The sequence below is a fragment of the Jaculus jaculus genome, chromosome 9, assembly GCF_020740685.1.
Source record: "Jaculus jaculus isolate mJacJac1 chromosome 9, mJacJac1.mat.Y.cur, whole genome shotgun sequence".
In the NCBI taxonomy this organism is placed as follows: Eukaryota; Metazoa; Chordata; class Mammalia; order Rodentia; family Dipodidae; genus Jaculus; species Jaculus jaculus.
This window is the reverse complement of record NC_059110.1, coordinates 9,776,917-9,799,888: the sequence shown is the minus strand read 5'-3', so window position 1 is coordinate 9,799,888 and position 22,972 is coordinate 9,776,917. Positions and strand designations below refer to the sequence as shown.

Sequence of the window (22,972 nt, the reverse complement as noted above, 5' to 3'; positions counted from 1 at the left end):
TGAGATAGATGCCTATGTCCTGCTCATAAGGAAATATTGCTCACCTAGGACTTGGACATGTTCTTTATCAAACTTTTTAATTTACCTGGTGGACAGTGATAATTGCTTTTCATGTATTTGTAAACAAAGAATTCAAAGCCCATTTATCCATACAGCTTGTTCAGCTACATATTTGTTTAAAATATATATATTTGCATGTGTTTATGTGTTTGCATGTGTACATCAAGGCCTCCTACTGCTGCAAAAAAACACCAGACACTGAGTGTGGCTTATGTGGGTGGCTTGGGAATTGAACCCTGGACAGCAGAGTTTGTAAGCAAGTGTCTTTAACCACTGCACCATCTCCCAGCCCCAGCTATGTACATTTATAATGCTAAAGAACAGAATGAAACATTCAGAGTCTGCAGTGTTTGGATGATTTAGAGACATTCTTAGCATTTCTTCTCGATTCTGAATATAGTGTTGCTTACAGTGAATAGTGAAGCGTTTGTACTTTCAACTCTTCTCAGTGCTGAGTATTATAACCTGACCCAACTCAGTCAAGTGAGGATGCTGGACAAATGCATGGCAAGGACTTGCACATGCTTCCTTAGCTCTTAGCTCAGAATGCCGTGCCCAAGCATGCCCACACCCTCTTCTAAGCAGACTGCGTGAAGCGTGCTGTGGAAATGGCCCTGTGGTGATCTCCAGAGTTCAGCTTCTATCTGCCCTTCGACGGCGCCCAGGCTCCCGCCAGCCTCCGCTCCTCTCCTCTAGTCAGCCGTCAGCTCTCACTCTCCTCACCGCTTTCTTCCTCCTCCTGTTTTTGGGTGAAGGGACAACTAGAGAGGGGTTTTTTTCTTTTTTTCTATAAAAATGCAATAGAGGAAGTTACTCATTTATGTGTGCATGTGTGTTTGCATGCACATGTGTAAGCACTTTTGTTCTTAGGAATTTGTGAATAGTTTTATTTATGCATATGAGAGGGAAAAGCGGTATTTTTATTTTGTTATGTTTCTTATTTAGCATAGATAGTTTTAGGCATCATTAAGGTACTTTCAAACAATTGTAGCTATCTCTCCTTCCCATCTCTTCCATATTTCTATTCCCCTTGTATAATTTTCCCTTTTTCTGTCTACATGTCACTTGTTTTGTCCATTCCCCCTCATGGTCACCTTTAAAAATATTAGTAATCAGGGTTTTGTTCTATTTTACTTTTTTCAGGAAAGGTCTCACTTTAGCCCAGGTTGACCTGTAACTCAGGCTGGCCTCAAACACATGGATCTGCCTACCTTTAGCCTCCTGAGTGCTATAAATAAAGGTGTGAGCCAACCATCATGCGTGACTGTTACTTTTTTTTTTAACTGATAGAATGCCATGTAAATTTTTACTTACTGCACACATAGGCATGTAAACATCTTGTGAAGTTTTATGTGACTAGTACCTTTACAATCAGGCAGCCCAAGGTTGACAGTGTTGGGCCGTAAACAGTCCTTAGCAACTTGCTACTGAATATTTTTTCAATAGTGATCATATCTGTTTTCACACTTGTATATAGAAGGAAATTCTAGTATGGAAGATATCTTAGATGAGCTGCCTTTTCTTTGCATTGGAAATAAGTTTCTCAAGAGTTAAATGCAGCAGAAAGGCTGGGGAGATGGTTCACTTGGTCAAGTGCTTGCTGCACAAACACGAAGATGTGAGTTCAGGTCCCTGGCATCTATGTAAAAGCCAGACGCAGTGGCATCCACCTGTTAACCCAGCACTGGCAGTGGGGAGGGGGATGGGACAGGAGGATCCTCAGGACTTGCTGGCTTTGTGGTCTAGCCACGTAGGAGAGCTCAGGCTTCATTGAGTTCCTGTCTCAAGAAATACAGTAGCAAATAATTGAGGAGGACACCTGATGTCAATCTCTGGCCTCCACACACCTGCACACATGTGCACCCACATACATTTGAGCACTCATGCATATGCGCATACACACCACACACCTGTCTACATACAAAAAAAAACCCTGCAGTATGGAAGGAAAATTAAAATCTACTTCAATTTTGTTTTTATATTCTTTTTTTCAACTACCATTAAATTTTATACAACCTAAAATTTTAAATTGTCTCCTGATGATTTAATATAAAATACAGTGTACATTAGTGTTAAAGTATCATCTATTAAATTATTAGAATCTCCATGGAAGAAGTCTTAATTTTAAGGAACATTTTAAGCCAAAGCACTATGACAGTAGTTTGGCTTTTGATGTGTCGCCTATACCAGGGTTCAAGGTGAGCTCTTATTCCAAACACTGAAACCCATTTAGTTTCTTTGTTAGGACATTAGCAGTATTATCTCATGATATTCTGTTCCAGTAGAAGATTTGGAAGCTAATTATAGTGAAGAAGATTTTCATTTTTCAACAAAGCAGAACTAAGTATTTCATGTTGCAAGATGAAGATGCGCTTGGATTATGAAACGATTTTCATTCTAGAAACACTGAACCTCCTCCTTGTGGTAGACAGCTCCATGTTGCTGTTTAGGGGAGGAGCATGATTTGTTTCATGTTTACAGATCCCATCGATGGCTGAAGAAGCTGGCCCCCTTCACAGATCAAGCAGAGGATAACCACACAGTTAGCACCACGAGCAAGCACAGAAGAACCTGCAGTGGCGGGAGCCCCCCACCCGCACCCCAGAGCTCACACGTCTCTGCGTACCTTAGTCTGGAATTCAGATCCTCCCCCAGTGACACTATCTCTGTAGCAGGAGTCTGACAGCAAGGGGCAGAAGCCTCAAACTCACTTTTAGTAACCCCTGAATCTGTGTGTGTGGGGGAGGACATGTCCAAACTACCACACTCCGGAAAATGCCGGCGCCATTCTTTTCTTCTCCTTTCCTTCAGTGGAAAACTAGGAATAGATGTAAGGAGAGAAGCATTTGTTAGAGCCCTGGACCATGGACCCTCAAACCTTGACTTTGAAGGTCAAAAGCTTGAGAGTAGTCATGGTCCCTCCTCACTTCCTTCGCCATTTGCCTTCTGTGTGAAGTGTCCCTGTTTATCAAGATGCTCATAGGATTAAAGACATTAAATATGGTTTGGAAGTTAAGCATAGTAGCTCATTGCAACTCTAATGGTGTGAATAAAAGCATCCTGTAAGAGTAGCTGTGAGGTGCCAGAGAGATGGCTCAGCAGCTAAAGTGCTTTCCTACAAAGCCTAACGACCCGGGTTTGATTCCCTCGTGACCATGTAAAGCCAGATGCACAAACTAGAACACACACCTGGAGTTCGTTTGCAATAGCTGGAAGCCCTGGCGCTTTCTCCCCCCTCCCACACCCCCCATCTGTCTCTGTCTTGCTCTACTTGCAAATAAGACAGTATTTGTTGTTAAAGTGGCCATGGTTTGCTGTCAGCCAGCATCCCTAGCGCAGCCTTGGTCACCGCAGACAGGGTGGCGCATCCCTCGCCATTCGTCAGCGGAGGAATGGAGGATGAGTGATGTGGCTGCGGCTGAACGGCCAGTGGGCAGTAGGAGCAAAGTTCCGCAGACCACACGGCCCAGCTTCTAAGCACCAAGTTTTAGCCAGCTCTCCATATACTGGGCAAGCCCGAGAATGTCTGGGTGCTAAGTGGGTCACCTCACTTCTTGAAGACCAATTGGCCTCAAAACTGACCTGAGACTATTGGGGACACTCAGAACTCATCAGGTGCTGACAATGAGCAACATGAGCCATCTGCATTCCCCCTCCAAGCCCAGGAAATGCTGGCAGGGGGTGACGGAAGACGAGCAGCCAGAGGATGGGGCGTAGTGCTTGGTCATGCTGTGCTACGGGCACGAAGGGGTTGTTGCATTCATGGCCTCACAGCAACTGGCATTACCTGCACAAAATCGGGGCCATCAAGATTCCATCATGGATAGTAGAAAAGGGACTAGTTAGGAAGAAGGGAGGTTAAGTTGAAGGTTGTGGGAGTTGGGGCTGAGAGATGGTAATAGGTGATATGTGTAAAAATTGTCAGTTTAAAACAATAGTCTGGCTTGAGGCACTCTGTAAATCAGTCTCCTGCCTCCTTTTGCAATAAGCGGTGCAGCTTGGTTCCACTGAGGCCTCTCCTGCCCAAAGGGCCTTCTCTGCTTCTGCCAGGGTACATGCACTCTACGGTGTCTGCAGTGCCCTGTCTTCAGTTTCCTTTTCCCGTTTTCTTTCTGTCCCTTCTTCATGTTGGTGTCTTATTCATTGTCACTGTGAGCACGCATGATCAGCTTTTCTTTGGGTACAGATAATTCCACATTAGACTGTTCTCAGGAATGTCAATTCAGTTATTGCTGTACCCCATATGTTTATGGCCTAACACAAGTGGTCACACTGTGGAACTCAGAACCCTATAAAGCCAACTGTTTATCACATCAGATTGCACCAGGTTCCGTTGTAGGTTGAGAACTGTGCTAGATCCCAGATGGTATTACTCCATGGCTTATGGTTTCATAGTCTATTTCTACAATTTACTTCTCTTATGTTTCACTCCTATGAATCCTTTGGGGAGTCAGCAAACAGAATGAAAAGACAATCTGATGTGTTATCAATGCTAGCAAAATTCTCAGAGATTTGTTATAAACTCAACTACCTTCATGGTGCTTGGCTTCCCGGATTGAAGTGTGAATCTGTATTGTGTTGAGGTGGGCAACCTGCCGAGATCAGGTGGGCTTGCTAAGTGACCTGCTTGTTCTATTTGTGACACCATGAGCTAGTTGTTACCTGGTGAAGCAGTTTGTAGCTCTAGATTGATTTACCCATGTCCATGACAGAGGCTGAAACCACTCACAGCAGATGGAATGAACACATTTGCAAGTCCAAAATCTTTTGAGAAGGTGAGAAAACATTGAGACAGATGTCAGAAAATGAGAGATCTGTGTGTAGTCACCAAAGGGTGTATGAAGCTGTCTGCTGTGACATACCTGCTGTGTGGTTGTGCTTGTTTGCTCTTTTATTAACGACAAAGATTTCTTTGGTTCAGTTTTGGTGTTTTGAAATAGACTCTCATTGTCACTGAGGCTGGCCTGGAATTAATTATGTAGCCCAGACTGGCCTCGAGCTCACAGCAGTCCTCCTGCCTCAGCCTCAAAATTATATCCTTATTTACCAAATGAGCAAGGTTTGAGGATAGCCATGTACTTACTATATGCATTCCATAGGAAATGCTCATAGCTAGAGTCCTGAGTGTGCATAGACACATCCACCAGTGTGTTTCCCTTTTTTCATTTTACTATTTACCTCCTCCCCTCTGCAATACTGTGTCATCCGCACCCCCATACTTCAGTGTGAGCCCCTTAATTCTCAATAAATAGCTTTCAGACTTAATGAAGCCTTGCTTGGTGAGATTATGAGTGTTAGCCGTCAAAACCAGTCACTCAGTTCATATCCTCAGCTGAAACAAGGGACCAACTGAAGCTTGTTTTTATTATTTGTCACTATTGAAACAATATCAGTAGCAAGTTCCTGAAGCCTGTTTATGGCCTAACATTGTCAGCCTTGGGAACCTGGTAATACAGCCGCCAGTCATATGAAATTTGACAGGCTGCACTGCCGCCGCCACCTCTGGAGCCATTCTTCACCCCACTGCGAAGCCAGTCCTAGCTGGCTTTCTTACCACTCTTGAACACTTAAACTCTCCTTTTCATCATTTACTCGTTTTTCTGGTACTAGTAATACTACGTTATTCAAGGGTAATACAGTTTGAATGCTGAGAACATAGACCAATTGCCAGGGTCTGAAGCAAACATGGAGCATTTTCTGTGTGAAGAATTCACATCAGCTTGACACTAATAATCCTGAGTGGTAGGTAATGAGAGGCTGCAAGCCCTGAGAAGTAATTCCACAAACGCCTTTCTCGGTTACAGTCAGCACTTAACAGCCCAGCCTCTGTGGCTAAGTACCCACACCAGGTGTGTGGAGTCCTGCATCCTCACCTATGAGACTAGCATTTTCCTTTGAAACTTTGTTTTCTTAATGTGAATGTAATTTATAATTACATTTCTTAAACATACTTTTATTTGCCAGAGTGAGAGAGACTGGGACATGAGGAGTGGGTCTGCCAAGGCCTCTGCTGCTGCACCAAACTCTAGCTGCACGTGCTTCTGGCTTTACGCAGGTGTTGGGGAATTGAACCCTGACTGGCAGCCTTTGCAAGCAGGTATCTTTAACTGCTGAGACATCTCACTAGCCCCTACAATTACATTTTTATAAAACTACACCAATTATAAATTACCAATTTAAACATCATTTTGCCTGTAAATTTTTCACTTGATAGAGGACAGCAGTAGGTCCCTGACTTTTATTTTTTTTTTATGAGAGAGGTCGAGGGAACGAATGGCTGCACCAGGACCCCTAGCTACTGTCCCCTTGTGCACCTGGCTTACGTGGGTCCTGGGGAATGGAACCTGGGTCCTTTGGCTTTGCAGGCAAATGCCTTAACCGCTAAGCCATCTCTCCAGCTCTGTGACATTTTTATATAAATACTAGGTTTAAAGATATGTTTTGTTGGAGTTGAGAAAAAAGTCAGTAGGGCAGAGGTTCAATGTGAATGGAGTCCCTGCTGATGTTTTGTTTTCTGTTGTGTTTCTTGGTTTTAAGTATAAACTGTGTTACCTTGAAATTTACATTTCCTGTCTGATTTCTTGACGAAAGAAGGTAACAATGACAGCACTACCGTTAGTTGCTAGCAGTGGGCTTCCCTTCCATAGTGAACTTACTTTACGCCTTCCTTTTAGTCACTGGTTGAAGATCTTCTCGCCTCATCACTGCAGTAGTGACCACACAGCTGTGCTCCGCTTGGTGTGCCACATGTCAGCATCCTTCTAGGAGCTCCGCCTTGTGGCCTCCAGCGCGTGCTTGTGGCTAGGAAGCTTGTTGCCGTTGGCTTGACGGTCACCGCCGAGGGCACCAGCCGGGCCGTGTCGAGGCGCAGCACTGGGCATGCAGCGTGCTGCCATTCACGTGCATGGCTTCTGTTCCTTAGCGCTCGCTGCTTGCCTACGTATTTTCTTACTTACTTTTCAAGTATTTTTCTTGGCTCGGTTCAGAATCGTTTTATTTATGAGTGTGTGCATTTTCTAGGAGGAACCCTTACACTTAAATGAACCTGTGAGAATCCCATAGAAAAGCAAGTGCCTGCAGCGCTAATAATGAGAACTGACAAGGCAATCCTGCTGGGTTTATTTATGACCTTCTGCCTTTGTTAGCTCTTGTGAGAAATTCCTTTCTAACCATAACAATATTGTCGGAGTTTGGCACTGTACAGAGAAACCCTACAGAGCCCCGAGGCCCGCACGCTGGCACTCCGTCAGCTCGTAACAGCTCGCCGCGCTTGTAGTGCTCGTACATTTCTCCTTCCTCCTCTTTTATTTAATTCTTAAGTCGTCCGCTGCACTCTTTCTGTATGTGTTTTTAAAGAAGATAGTCTTTAATTCTCACTGCCAAATCCATTTTATACTTGATACATGGGGAAAAAATGTATAAGCAGGCAGTATCTAGAAGGTCTGGAAGAGGCAGGTCTGCTCTAGATGGACCCAAGAGAGTTGTGTCTCTCACAAACCAGTAGACTCCCTGGCGCTCCTCCACAACCTCAGACAGTTATACATTCTCAGAGCAGAGGGAAGGCCAAGCTCAGTAGAACAAACTGACCCAGGTGACCATTTTATTGTGCCACTGTTATTATTCCAGTCCTTTAAGACTTTCTCTCTGACTTGTTTTCATTCACAAATAATCATCTGTAACATTGTAATTACCTTTGAATATAAAAGAAACTCGATCACATGAAGCTTGGAAGTATTAAGAAGAAGCAGAGATCAAGATGCTTCCTGTGGAGCTGTTCAGAGCTTAGCAGCTGCACTGAGCACGCTGCAGTCCTGTGGCCCGGCGCGGCGCGCAGTGGCAGCACTGCCGTCTACTGAGTCTGTCTAAAGCGGCGACGGGGCGCGAGCTCCCACACCCACCACGCTCTTGAATGCGCATAGAGAGTGCTGCTCCTCCTGGACCTGGTCACCCAAGACAAGCACTGCTGATGGTGCGCAGAGCCCCGGTCTCCAGCATGACGGGACATGCATCTCTTATGTAGCTGGTAGGCATGAGAAGACGGTGTATGCACACACGTGAATTGCACGTGTACATGTTACACATCTTTGTGTTTCATGCTGTTGAATTAAGTTAGATCAGGTTGCTGTTGCTGTTACTTGCCTTTTACTATTTTTGAAACAATAATTACAATAAGATATGTTTAAGTAGTTTACTGGTGAATTGAGATTTTAAGTGTTTTTGTTATTTTGCCATTGTGTTGTCCATAGTGAGCCCTTTTGGTTTCGTGTTACTCTTTTAAATTTGTCTCCATACTAATGTGATACATGGTAATCAAAATCGTGACAGCTAGTATATAGTAAGTTGAATCTGTTAGCTCCCTTAGCTCTCTTGGATTCAGAGATCCATTTCATAAGTCATGCTACACCCACTAGAAGTAATGCAGTAGAGTCATAAACCAGGGCTTCCCACTATAGGCTGCTTGACTCCTTCCATAACCCTTGCTATGAACTTTCTATACTTTTAAACATAGCCCAAAACCATTTCCTTAACACACTGCCCTTCACAGTGGAGATGTATGTATGTGAAAGAATGGAAGGAACACTTACACTAAGATTTGGCACTCATATTTATTCTTTGTGTGGCGTATTATTTCCTCATTGTTTCTGAACTCTTTATCCTGGCCTCACAGAGCAGATTACATTATAAAGTCTATGTTTTAATCTGTGCTAATCTCACATTCATATGTACATTCACTAGACCTGGCACCCGCTTCTGAGGACTGGTGTGCTTTATTTTGTGCTCATATATTTTATTTTACTTTTTATGTGTGTGAGAGAGAATTGGCACACCAGGGCCTCTAGGTACCGCATTTGAGCTCCAGACACATATACCACCTCGTGCACATGCGTGATCATGTGCACATGCATCACATTGTGCGTCTGGCTTATGTGGGTTCTGGGAAATCAAACCTGGGTCCTTAGGCTTTGCAGAGAAGCACCTTCACTGCCAAGCCATCTCTCCAGCTCTCATATATGTCTTAATGTATCTGGCATTTGTGGGTGTACTTGGGTGTGCGCAGCAGGAGTACGGAACCTCCTGTTCACTTTCTGGGAACTTCCTGTCCCCACCTCCCTTCTCACCACAGGTTTGCTAGGATTACATAAGCCCACCGCAGCTTCCATCTCTTCAGTAGGGCATAGGGATCCAAATGTGTTACTCATACTTGTGCCACAAGCACTGTATCCATTGAACCATCTCCTCTGGCCCCTAGTTACTATTTTTAATTTTTTTATGAAAGAGAGAACAAGAGAGAGTTGGTCTGCAGTTGAACTCCAGATGCGTGTCCCCCCCCCATGCACATGTGCGACCTTGTGTGCACGCGTCACCTTGTGCATCTGGCTTATGTGGGCTCTGGGGAGTTGAACCTGGGTCCTTAGGCTTTGCAGGCAAGCACCGTAACCACTTAGCAATCTCTCCAGCTGCCCTCCAATAGTGATTTTTAATCTATACCATGGCAAAAGTATTATCTCCCCCCACCTTTTGGACACTGAGGCTCAATGAAGTTAAGTAACTTGATAAGAAATGATAGAGCAAGGATGAGAACTCAGACGCCTTTTCTCCAGAATCCCTGTGTAGCACCGAAGGAGCCCTTCTTCTGGTGCCAGATGCCATGCTGAGTGTCCCTCTGTGTATAGGTGATCGCTTACCTCTCCTAGCTACTGTCACTAAGCTGTACCCAGGTGAGACATGCTGGCAAGGGCTATGTGCCCAAGTTCTATGTATGTGTGAGAGGAGCCAGCTTGTAAAGATGGCTGTCTCCTTCTAGAACCCAGTTTCCCCGGTGGCTCCTTCTAGCTCCTAGTAAGAAAATAAGCTGTAGTTTTCAGAAGCCAGTTTACTAGAGGAGGAGAGTGCTGTGGGTGGTTCCATAGTACTTCCGTGCGTTCAGATTGCTGGTGCCTATACTTCGAGTCCTTTGGAAATGTGTAGTTTACTGCGATAGAGAGGAATTAGGCAATAAGAAACTAGAATTTCACCCTGTGCCTTTCCGCTGTCTTTGTTTCTGTCTGTTTTGCATCCCTCCAGGGCTTGGGACCATATCCCACATAGTAGCCAGGTGGCCTGGAGATGGCTGGAGATGCAGTGGTAAATTTACTGACAACAAGGCTTCTTCAGACCATTGTGAACAGTATTGTTTTCACCATTATCATCTTTAATCACGGTTACCAGTGCTGGGAATTTCTGTCTGAGAACTTGAATGGCTTTATGATCACTTCCTTTTGAGCAGTAGCTTTTGAAGGAACATTTTATAAACTGGGCATGTGCTCTTGGAAAAAATTATTATGTAAAAGTGCACTTGAGGACTAGTACTTAAGGTGTTAAGTGACCAGCTGGCCCTGTGCAAAAACGGAAAACAATTCATTTTGGAAACCTCTTATCTAAATGAGTCTGAGAATCCTAACAGAAAACAGGGGAAATGTAATTTTTTAGATTTTTAGAAGAGTATTGCATACATTGAATTTCATTTCAAAATATAAAAAATAGTCTACATCAAGATTAACATCTGTAATCTAGTTAAACTAATCATGTAAAATATTCTGAATTCTCTATTCTGAAGAACTTAGAAGTTTTAAAAGTATTTTTATGGGGCTGGGATGGTTCAGTGGATCAAGTGTTTGCTGCTAAAGCTGGGGTACCCGAGTTAAACCTCCAGACCCGCTTACAAAGCCGGACGCCATGGGGGGCTTCTGTGATCCTAGCATGTTAGTGCTGGTACTGATGCTCACGGTGATGGGCAGGGCAGACAAGAGAATGCCCCTGGACGCTCCTAGGAAGCCCAGCAAAGAAAGCAGACAGAGAATCAGGAGAGCAACCCAGCTTCAATAGAAATGAGGTGGAGAGGCAAGGACTGACAAAAGAAGAAAAAGGGTTTTAGTTTTTGCTTTTTGTTTATTTGTGGGTTTTTTTTTTGTTTGTTTGTTTGTTTTTTTTGAGGTAGGGTCTAACTCTAGCTCAAGCTGACCTGGAGCTCACTATGTAGTCTCAGGCTGGCCTCGAGCACAGGGTGATCCTCCTGCCTCTGCCTCCTGAGTGCTGGGATTAAAGGTGTGTGCCACCATGCCCGGCTGAAAAAAGTATTTTATGAAAATGTAAAAATTTCACTCTTCTGATATTGAAGCCATCAAGCTGTTGCTTTGTAGTTTTACAGGGATAATTTTGAAAAAATGTTTGAAAATCAAGTGGTAGGCCGCCATCGCCCTGTTGCTGGCTAGGCAGGCTGAGGGGTGGGGTAGGAGGCACCATGCTTCAATATTAAAAAGAAAAGGAGGGAGGGAGGGAGGGAAGGAGGAAGGAAGGAAGGAAGGAAATCAAATGGCTTCATTTGTAGACTGGGCGGGAAGCATTATTATTAAAAGCAGATTCACATTTAAGGAAGGAAATTAGGATTTTAATGGGTGTAGTCTTTGTATTTATATGTTGTTCTGTGCTGTCTACCTTACTGCCTCGCCCTCACAGCTACTGGAATCACATCTGTTGCTCTTTCTACACTCACTGTTTCTTGCCGGCACCCTTAAACAGGTGCTGGTATCTCTCCCACTTCACAGATGGGGAAATGAAACACACAAAGCTCTCTTGCCCTCAACCCCACACTAACTGTTCAGCAACGCTTCCTTTTCTTAGGGCTTTTGTAGGAGAATGATCGGGACTGTGAGGGAGTACTATAGAAGTCAGGGAGATGGCCACCATCATGTGACAGCTGGTTCTGGAGGCTGCGGGCTTCATCCTCTGACCAAGTGGTTGAGGACTTTGTCTGCTGTGCCTACATCCTGGGCTGTCACCGGGTGATGCGGACTGAGTAACCCCACCTTCAGTGCCGCCCCTTTCTTCACCTTCTGCCACTGCTGCAGACGCTTGATGTCCACAGCCCTGTTTGCGATCCACTGCCCTTTCCCTTCTCGCCTGTTCGTCCAACACAGCTGGGTTGCATTGTTTTCAGTCAACATTTTGACATTTGTGTTAATGTTTTTAGTTCCAGTTCATTCAGTTTTACTGTTGTCTGGTACTCCATTTTCTGAATGTCTTTCACATTGTTAGAATGTTGGCTTGTCTGTGTTTTGTGTATATGTTTTAAAATATGGAAATTATCCCTTCGGCCGATCAGCATTTCCCTAGGCCCCAGTACTATGCTAGAAACCTACGGGCGGTGTTGCTGGTTCTAGCAAATGAAATGTTAGCTTTTGGGTATGTGGGCCACTTGCTGTCTCACTTGGTTATTGTAGTTCATATTCCTGGCCCCCGTGTGTACAGTGGGGTGAAGCACATTTCTCTCATTGTTTTGTAATCATGACAGCTCAGTTTCATCTAACTTGAAAGAAATTTCATCTGATTACAAAGAAATGTATGCTGTACAGAAAATATCATGTATGTGAGAATCATCATGGCCATGTAAAAATGGGGAAAAGGCAGCTCTTTTTTACAGACAAATTCCAAATGCACCCAGAAGGAATTAGGTAACAGAAAATCAGCATTATAACCCCAAAGTAGTGATTGCTGCGGGCAACATTCACGGGGATGGAAGACCTGCGGGCAGAGGCTGAGGGAGAGGACCCGCGTGCTGCAGAGCTGGCCCTCCGCACGCTGCTTCCTCACGGTGCGCCGCTCCTTCTGAGCAGCACAGCCGCACATCCCCTGGGCGTGGACGGGCCAGGAGGCTCAGCACAGGCCCGAACTCTGGAGAGACTTGGCCATGCCTCTTTAGCCAAATCTTCAGAAGTTCCAATCTAATGAAAAGAAAACATCAAACAATGGCAAACTGAAAGACATTCTACAAAAATCCTGATGAGTGCTCTCAATATGTCACAGTCATGAATTGCTTGAGGTGAGGGAGATTAAGGAGACACAGTCCTGGGTGAGCGGGTTCCTTGTATTGGATCCTGGAGCTGAAAGAGTAGAAGTTAGAAAGTTGTGAGTGCTGCACCAATGTCAACTTCCTGGTTTGGGTATGTGGACCATTTTCATGAGGGAAGCTTGTTGGTGGAGGGCAGGAATCTTTAGCGCTGGTTGGGCCCTTTGTAGGTTTAACATAATTTTGGAATAAACAGGTTTTTAAAATCTAGTAAATTATTTAAAATAAATGTATATTTGTATGGTTCAAACAAATGGAGAAAATGTTAAAATGACCGAGTTTTAATATTCTACAAACAGAACTTCTCTTTATTCCGTAAGGACTCAGTGTATTTTTTGAGTTGTGCGTTTTTCAGTTACTGTCTTCTTAAGTTGCTAATTTATTTGCAGTTCTATAGACAGTGCTGCTTTAAAGAATGCCCCCCCTAGAATGCCAAAGAAATAAACGTCTCCTGAGGGTACATGTCTTTTTGTTTTCTAAGTTTTATTTTCAGAGTTTCTACGTGTTTAGCATTGAACTTCTAAAATAAACAGTTAGGTTTTTACCATGAGAGATGCAAAAGGTGGTGTTGATGGCCTTTCTGTTGTAAAGATTTATGGAGTGCTTTCAGTGCTAAAAACTGGAATCAGTAGACAAAGACTAAATCTTATATATTTATAGACCTTGTTAGTTTGTTGATTTTCTTTCAGAGCACATGGCTCATTAATATTTATAGGTTCCTGTCTGACAATGATACCTGTAATGCATTCACCTGCAAGTCCCATCCTTCCTCCTCATGTCGTTAGGTGTCTTCCCTTTTATAATGAAATGCCTCGGGAGTCGTCATCAGTGGTTTTGGAATAGAATATGCAATTAAGAGCGCATAATGTTAGAGGCACGTGTTACTTATAACTGGTTTATTCCACTGTTTTGAGATCTTCAACTCTGTCATCCACTGACTCTTCCATTGAAGTGAGTAGGCAACTGTTTAAACTCGCTGGGTTACTGCATCTAGGAAGCAGTCCCTGTGGCCCTTGTTCTTATTGTTGTCTGCATATTTCTTTTTATATAATGCTAAGTTACAGATTTAAATAAAAATACAAATTTATTTTCCAGTGGTAATTGTAATTTTCGTTTTGTTTTTCAGGGCTAGGTATCACTCTAGATCAGGGTGACCTGGATTTCACTATGTATCTCAGGATGGCCTCAAAGTCACAGCAATCCCCCTACCTCTGCCTCCTGAGTGCTGGGATTAAAGGCATGTGCGCCTCCACGCCCCACTCTACTTTGTACTTGGAATTTTAATCATGTTTAAAGTGGATCTTTTATAACAACTTGAGGATATGGCCTTTTTTTTTTCTTTGAAGAACTTTTAACCCTATTATTTCACACCTACTGTATTCTTTTCTGAGAATATAGAAAATTTACTTCACAGACCCTCTTGGCTCCTTAGTTACTAAAAAGGCTAGCTCATAACCTTTGGCATCTCCCATGTGCTGTTGTGCCCAGCTGCCTGCCTTGGCAGTCCTCACCCTCATCCAGAACTCTGGTGTTTTCCGTCTCTGACGACCCCCACACTCTCAGGCAACCCCTTCCCACATTAGCCACTTTCCTTCCAAGTCTACCCTGCCTCTCATAATCGCCCACAAAAAGTGTCCCTATGGAAGACACCATTCTCTGTGCTACAGTGCTTAGTGACTCACCCCTTCCACTATTGAGTTTTTGACTTTTTACCATAATTTGTCTCTCTCCATGATACTGTGACATGAGTACCTTAAAAGGTACAGACCCACCTAGGACCAGCCAACATGTCATGCACTGCCTTCTGCCTTTCTCCCTTCAAGCCCCCAACTACACACCTTAGATGTGACAGGTGTTGCAAGTCATTCCATAGCCTCACGTTGTTACACAGTTTAATTTCCCCCGGATGCTATACTTTTACTGTCAGATTCAAAAGAAGCAGTTACTCACATGAGTCTGAGTCTTAGTTTTTCAGCCCTGGCTGGACTTTGATTAGAGGTTAACATGGCCCTCACTGTTTGACACTGTAATCAGGGTAAGAAGGTTTTGAGGTAGGACCAGTGAGCTGCAGCTCACAACTGCCGGAAGTCACTCCAGTAAGGAAGTGGTCATACTGTTCAGGCACTGCTCCTGGTGGTAGTTGTCCTTGCTGGAAGTCAGTGCTTTCTAGAATATTCCAGGCACTGCTGGTGGAAGTAGTGGTCCTTGCTGGAAGTCACTACTTTCAAGATCTTTGTCGCTGTCTTTTGTGAGGCTTTCCTTGGGTATAGTAACAAAGGAGGATAAGGTTAGTTCCAGACGAAGACTATTTGCAAAGTTATACAACCAAGACACGTAGTTATTTTAGGTTTAGGAGTGCTCCTGCTGTTAGAAGGCCTGCTTGTTGCTCGTTTTAGTCTACACAGTTTCTGGGGACTGCTAGTAAGTAGCAAAGAGCAGAGAATCTCCTGGGTGGAGCTCAAAAACAGAACGTTTCAGGAAGCACCTGTACATGTGTAATGTGGAGAGAACCCTTTCCATGGCCCGCACTCTGTACTTGGATTGCTCGCCTCTGAGTGTAGAACAGCAGCGTGCTCTGTCAAGAACCTTTAAGGATAGCTTTGATTGTCAGTGCTGACTCTTCTTAAAATAAAGGAAACAAAAGCTTTATGATACTATTCATCTGTAATAGTATGCTTACCTCTGAATCCTGCATTTGCATAGTGTCAGTTTAGCCAGTTCTCCTGGAAACATCCCCTTCAAATGAGAGTCACTTATCCTGGAATCTTTGCTTGAGAATACATGCAGATTAATCCAGTAGGAGTCATTTCCCAAAAAGTGGTTCTTATCTTAAGATGGCTTTTGAGTCTAGTCTCTCTGGTATGCGCCCTGGCTTTAGGGAGTGGCTTTGTCACTTGTGGAGCTTGTGACTGTTTTTTAGTTAACATCAATCATTTTTTCCAGTTGCCCTCAAATATCTTTTATTATGCATTGTTGATACTTTCATGTATAATGAAGGGAAATATTTGGATATGATTAAATAAAAAATGAGAAGTATACCTTAGAAAGAGGATATTACAGCCTAAAAGTCTGTGCATAGAAAGATTTTCTTTGTGAACTCCATCTTTCTGGTGTGTTTGCATTTTTCCCGTGTGGACAGGAAGTCTAATCTTTTGACTCATTTGCTGTCTAGACAAATGAGAGCAGCAGGGACTTTTTTCGGGGTTGGGGGGTTGTACAGGTTTGTGCTGAGAAGAAGCCTAGAAAAATCATGGGAATTAGTCACTGTGAGGTTTTTTTCTTTTTGTGTGTCAAATTATTAGCAGAAACTTAATATCAATTTCAAGGTGTGTTTGTAACGAATGTGTGAAATAATGATTCCAAAATAAGGTGAAAGGTATGAAATCCATTTATAACATACTTCAAAAGAACTAAGAAGCTAATGAGCCTGGACACTTGACCTGGAGCTGCTGCCTGAGACCTGGGCTGGGATTCATTAGTAACATGGAGGTGTTGGGTCAGTTGTCAGGAGAGCTTTGTGGTAAATATTTAGGGATGTCTGCATGGGCTTCTTTACTTCCTGTAGGATTTACAGCCATATTTCACTATAGCGCTGCTAAGTTTAGTTACACTTGCCCATGCATATTCTGGTCCCTCCTCTATTTGCCCCACAACCAGGCACAAGAGTCTAGTTGAAGAAAGGTATGTATGTCTTATTTCATACTCACTAGTCTTTTATAAAAATATTTTATTTTAGCTGGGCGTGGTGGTGCACGCCTTTAATCCCAGCACTTGGGAGGCAGAGGTAGGAGGATCAAGGTGAGTTTGAGGCCACCCTGAGACTCCATAGTGAATTCCAGGTTAGCATGGGCTAAAGTGAGACCCTACCTCAAAAAACAAAAACAAAAAAAAATTTCTTATTTATTTGAGAGAGGGAAAGAGGCAGAGTGAGAGAGAGAGAGAGAGAGAGAGGGCACACCAGGGCCTCCAGCCACTGCAAATGAACTGCAGACACATGCGCCACCTTGTGCATCTGGCTTACGTGGGTCTTGGAGAATTGAACCGAAGCCCTTTGGCTTTGCAGTCAAGTACCTTAACTGCTAAGCCATCTCTCCAGCCCCATGCTAAATATTCTCAAAAGGAGCAAGGCCTCTCTGCTTTTGAAGATGACAATGACTCTTTTTTTTTTTCAGAGCTGTGACCTAGCATTTAACCCCTACTTTAAGCCCGTGGGAAGTCACAGTGAGAAACCGTTAACTGTGCCTTATTAAAACCCTGGAACAAGAGGCCTGTGCTGGTCACATCGGGAATGTCTTCTTCCTTTCTAACTCAGTGTTTCTCCCTGTGCCCTCCTGGGGCACGTCTGAGCAAGAGATGCCCAAATGTGTGTGACAAGGAGCAGCTCACCGTCAGGCTGATCTGCACCATTCACTAATTGTACTGAGAGCCATGGCTCAGAGTACTCAGAAGCTCGTTTGCTTTTGAAAACCCACTTATTTAATTACGCAGGGGAGTTTTTCTAACTTACTCCCAGTTCTGTGAAACTCTAAAACATCAGCCATGTTGACTAAATTTGCCTATTAGTAGTCAAACTCTTATTAAGTTGAATACTGTTAGAGCCACAGATGGAAGAGTTCATATGTGATGTATAGACCCGAGAGTGCGTGTCACCCAGGCTTACATGTCTTCTCTGTCCACAGGAACCTTCAAAGGTTCAGGCCGGGCACCTCCTTCGTGGACTGTCCGCCGTACATATCTCTTTGGTCACTGCCGCCCAGCCCTTGAATTAGGAATACCATTGTGCTATGTGGATTTATAAGTGTCTGATAAGGTGGCTATTCTTACTGGTAACATTTAATTTTGTGCCCAGTGAAATCTTTACTTGTCGCTTGAATTGGAATGAAAACTTAACTTGGGCAGAGGGAGGATGAAGGGGTAGAGTTATAGAGGAAGTCTTCCATCTAGATTAAGCTTTAAAATAAAACCAGCTTTAAGGGTTTTTTGTTTGTTTGTTTTGTAACGTTTTATTAGTAAATTAAGCCTTGACAGCAGTGGTCACATTATTTTTGGTATGTTGGAAAGTATTCAGTATTCTGTGAGGCATTAGATATTTGAATTTGGTAACAGGATCTTACCAGATGAAACTATGATAGCAGAATAGTGATATCTCCAGGCATGAGACCATCATTCCATCAAGAAGGAGAAGGGTTTAAAGGAACACTGTGTGGCAAGGAATTGCAGCCCCCAGTCTTTACCCGCCCAGTGCTCTGACCTGCCAGCTCTCCAGCAAGAAGAATGGGAGCACTGTGGCTTGAAGGTGCCTCGCTGCCAGGAGATGCCCTGTGGCCTCTGTTCTTAATAGGCCTCATGGATCTGAGGGCTCACAAGAGAAGAGAGTGGTGCCCCACTGGCTAACTTGTCCTCTCGGGGGTGTTAGTTGCTAGGCTGAATGCTTCAGCCACTGCTGAACTTTATTAGTGTGCTTTAAGACAGCTCTGCATATGGATATGTGGAGAATCTGCAGAGCGGGAGCATTTCCATATAATTTACATACAAAACTTCCTTGTGTGTCTAACAGTAATATAAAAATTATATCTTTTTACTACTCTTCTGTTGTACCAAAGTCTAGTCAGCACTGAAATCTGATGACATGTGAACGCGAAGAAAGCCACCATTTTTATATTTTCCTCTTGGTATTTTCTTGATCAGCTTGTTGAATAACAAATGGTTTTGATGCCTCTGCGGCTTGAACGAAGCTCTCTTAACACCCACAGTTGTCATTTTTTCAGCCATAATGTGGAATTTTAAGGGAGGATAGGGAAAGAATTTGTAGGTCATGCAGAGAATTTCAAATTTCAAAGTAACATTCTGCTTTTTATGAAGAAAGAATTGCATAAAATTATTTAACTACAATTGAAAACTGAATCTGCACTATCTATGTTCAACCCTATGTGGAATATAACAAACTATGGTTGTATATATAACAACCGAATTACCTTTACTGTAAAGACATGTTAGAAGTATGTTTTCTCCAAGGGAGTCTTGCCTAGCCCTTGTTTCTTCTTCCTGTTCCCCACCTGTTAGGTGTTAGGTGGTAGAGGCTCTCCCCTCCTCCCAGGAGGCTGTGGAGTGGTGCAGGAGTCAGGTTAACTCTGCTGGGATGAACTTCCAAACCAGGCACAGTTTATAGGAGGAAGGGATTTATTGAGGCTTACAGATCCAGGGGAAGTTCCATAATGGCAAGAAAGAGAAAACCTGCCAACAAACACAAGAGCAAAATCTCGCAGCCAAATAGCAGGGAACCCAGGCAGAACTCAGACTGCTCTCCGCACACCTTAGGCTGGTATTCAGATGCACCCACAGTGGCACCTCCTCCAGCCAGGAAGCTGGAGGTTAAGTCAAAAGCTTTAATAAATTCCTGAATGTGTTGGGGGGCATCCATTCAAACTACTACTGGGGACGCGCATACGTATGGACTTGCACCTGCTCCCAGTACTCTCGGCAGGGTGTGTAATGGATGTTTTAAAACAGCACGTGGTGAGACCTTCATGCAGTTTCCTAATTCAGACTCCCCCTTTCCCTCAATGAGACAGAGGCAATGGTGGTGACTCTAGTGTGCTTGCCTCTTTGAGTCCAGGGTCAGCACACCTTCTTGTCAAGGCCGATGGTAAACAGGCCCAACCCTAAAGCCAAAGGATCAGTCCTAGATGCTCTGCTGGGCCAGTGCCAGCATCTCCAGGCAGCGCTGAGGGCCAGATGTGGCTTGTTCCAGGGAAATACCATGGAACCCATAGTTTTGAATTTCAAGCCTTTCTCACATGTCACCAAACACTGTTTTGTTTTGATTTCAAACATTGAATCATGTGTAACTTGTGGGCAGTACATAAGTAGGGTCCCATTCAGCCCATAGGCCATTGAGTTCAGAGCCCTTCTTTAAAGGGCCACTGCAGGTAACAAATCAGTTACGTAGGTTAGGAAGGGAAGTCCTGCGACGCACACACTGAAAAGATTATCCCAGCTGCCCCCTCGTCTTCCTCAGCCTCACACCCACCTAGGGCAGAGGCTGGGCACAGTGAGAAGTCGCAGGCAACCTGAGGGTGGAAAGAGGGTAGGTAAACCAAGGCCTGCTTTCTTCTTGAGCACGTCAGTGTGTGCGCATGGACACACCTCTATTGGCCTAAGTCTCGTTCATGGAATCTCGATAATTGTCTTGATTGCTGGAGTGTGATTTCCTCCTGCACTGCACCTAGCATGCGACTGGCTCAATAGCTTCCTTTATTTCTACCTGGCTTTGCAAAGGTTGTATTTAATTTGGGAGGTCTAAGTGGAACTACTGCTGAACCCAGCAATCGAGTTAAATAGGACATTTTTCCAGCTGAATATGTGCAAAATCACACATCTTGTGTGTCCAGAGAAGAAATGTTTATTTCATGCCTGAATTCTGAAACATCTGATTAAAGGGCTGGAGAGATGGCGTAGCGGTGAAGGTGCTGGCCTGTGAAGCCTAAGGACCCAGGTTCAATTCCCCAGGACCCATATTAGCCAGATGCACAAGGGGCACATGTGTTTATTTGCAGTGGCTGGAGGCCCTGGCACGCCAATTCTCGGCCTTTCTCTCCGAAATAAATAAATAAATAAATAAATAAATAAATAAATAAATAAATGAATGAAAGAAACAAAAGAAAATCTGACTGAATTTACCTCAACTATTTCAGAGTATTCGTAGTATTTTTTCAGAAATATTTTCAACTATTATTTTGTTTTTCATAAGCAGAATTATTTGATTTTAAAGATTAATATTTATACTTAGAAAGATCTTATCTATCCTTACCATGATTTTTCTTCTGTAACCTCCATATTTTTATGAGATTTTCATCAGCTGTACTTTAGGATGTAAGTTTTGATCTTTGATCATTTTTGGTTAAAAAAAAAAGATAAGTTACCTTTTAAAAATATTTTATTTATTTGCAAGCAGGGAGAGAGAATGGGTGTGCCAGGGCCTCCAGCTATTGCAAACAAAGTGCATCTGGCTTTTACATGAGTACTGTGGAATCAAACCCAGGTTGTTAGACTTTATAGGCAAGTGCCTTAACACAGGGCAATCTCTCCAATCGCCCCCCCCCCCAAGATGTACTTTTTATACTACAAGTTAATGAGTAGACAGTTAACTATCCAGGGGACTATGAATGATCCCAGCCTTCAGTTTGCTGTATCACGTTTTGGGGGTACCTGAAGAGCTCTGGTCAGCTCAGCTTTGCCTTGCCCCTTTCCTACTTTCTGTGCTCAATTTCTTCTTAGAACCTGGAATATCTTCCTCTCTCACTTTTGCAAAGCCTGATTGTACTGAAAAGCCGCATGTTTGTGGTACTGGTGGAGGGCGTCACTAGGCTGACTGCACAGCCGGACGTCTCGGGCCCCCTCCACAACAGTCAGTCCTGGATGACCAGCTTAAGCGCCAGCACTCCCTGAGCACCCCTTTCCTGCTTGGTGGAGTGTGCAGAGTTGGGCATCTGAGAGTCTGGTCACACCCGCAAGCCTGTGCCCGGTTTCTAGGCTGTGAGGCGCAGCAAGGGGCTGATGCCGCGCGGTGGCCTCGCATGGCGCTGCGGGGGCGGCTCGCCCTCCCTCCTCCTCCTCCTGGCCTTGCTGTCGTCACCTGCGTTCCGTCTGTCCTAGTGGGACCTTCAGCAATAACTGATTTTTTTGTAAATCTCTCAAGTGCAGATTTTAGTAAGTACCCCAGAAGGTGTTACACAATCAAATTAGATGGCACAAAATTGTAATATAAAGATACAAGGTATAACATTGGAATTCATTTCTGCCCATATAACTTCAGTTATTCATTTTCACAATATCAGGTAAAATACACATACTTTATTAGGAGACTATGTGATTATTTAAAATGTAAGAATTTGGGCTGGAGGGATGGCTTAGCCGTTAAGGCATTTGCCTGCAAAGCCAAAGGACCCAGGTTCTACTCCCCAGGACCCACATTAGCCAACTTCACAAGGGGGCGCATGTGTCTGGAGTTTGTTTGCAGTGGCTGGAGACCCTGGGTGCCCATTCTCTCTCTCTCTCTGTTAAATAAATAAATAAAGAAATATTTTTAATGTAAGAATTTATCACTGCAAAGTTTGGTTATAATTTGACTTATTATATTACAATTCCTCAGTTTGAAATGTAGTCTTCTAGTGTTGAATTCCAAATGAGAGGGGGGCAAGCCGATATTTACTTGTTCATTTTATTGAGATTCTCATGTAGAACAAGCATTCCATTCCTGTGGTAAGTTAGCCCAGGAAGGGCTTTTTGGTATGGCAGTTTGAACAGGTTCAATGGCTGAGGACTGATGGCCAAGGAAACTTAGAAGGATGGTTTATCAAAGAGAGTAGCAGAGAGCAAATCTGTTAGTGAGCTCAGGAAAGTCTAATAAAAAGTGACCCACAACCACTTTGTCTCTTAAGTGGGTGACATTATGGTTTTCAAATCGTATCTGGGTGGTTATCCATTCAACTATATGTGAATACATCTTCCTTTTCTTCTTTTTCAGGACTTGTCTGGCTCCATCGATGACCTCCCCACTGGGACAGAAGCAACTCTGAGCTCTGCAGTCAGTGCCTCTGGGTCCACAAGCAGCCAGGGGGACCAGAGCAACCCAGCTCAGTCACCTTTTTCTCCACACGCATCACCCCATCTCTCCAGCATCCCGGGGGGCCCATCACCTTCTCCTGTTGGCTCACCTGTAGGAAGCAACCAGTCCCGATCTGGCCCAATTTCTCCTGCAAGTATTCCAGGTAGTCGCCTCGTAATCATTGCTTTCCTTTGTTACAGAGACCGATTTAGCTGCCTCAGTGGCACTCACGTGCCATCACTTCATTCACTATTAAAAGCCCTGTAATGAAACCACTTTTCAGGAATATACGTGCTCCCCCCACCCAAGTATACCAGAGCCACAGTTCCTTAAGAGACTCAAGAAGTGAATATGTGCCCACTTAATAAAATGACCAACTAATTTCAAAGCACTCATTTTGCTAGAAACACAAAACTATT

The 22,972-nt window shown here is 43.8% G+C and overlaps 1 protein-coding gene across 8 annotated transcripts in view; it reads left to right on the top strand.

Moving 5' to 3' along the window:
• Nucleotides 1-22,972, top strand: part of Arid1b (AT-rich interaction domain 1B) — a 389,392-nt gene that overhangs the window by 257,650 nt on the left and 108,770 nt on the right. For 5 of the 8 annotated variants that reach the window (XM_045159613.1, XM_045159608.1, XM_045159611.1 and 2 more), the window contains one exon: nt 22,473-22,719. In XM_045159613.1, coding sequence (XP_045015548.1) covers nt 22,473-22,719 — 247 coding nt within the window. The remainder of the gene's footprint in view (nt 1-22,472; nt 22,720-22,972) is intronic. The other 3 variants (XM_045159614.1, XM_045159610.1, XM_045159607.1) reach the window with 1 other exon arrangement.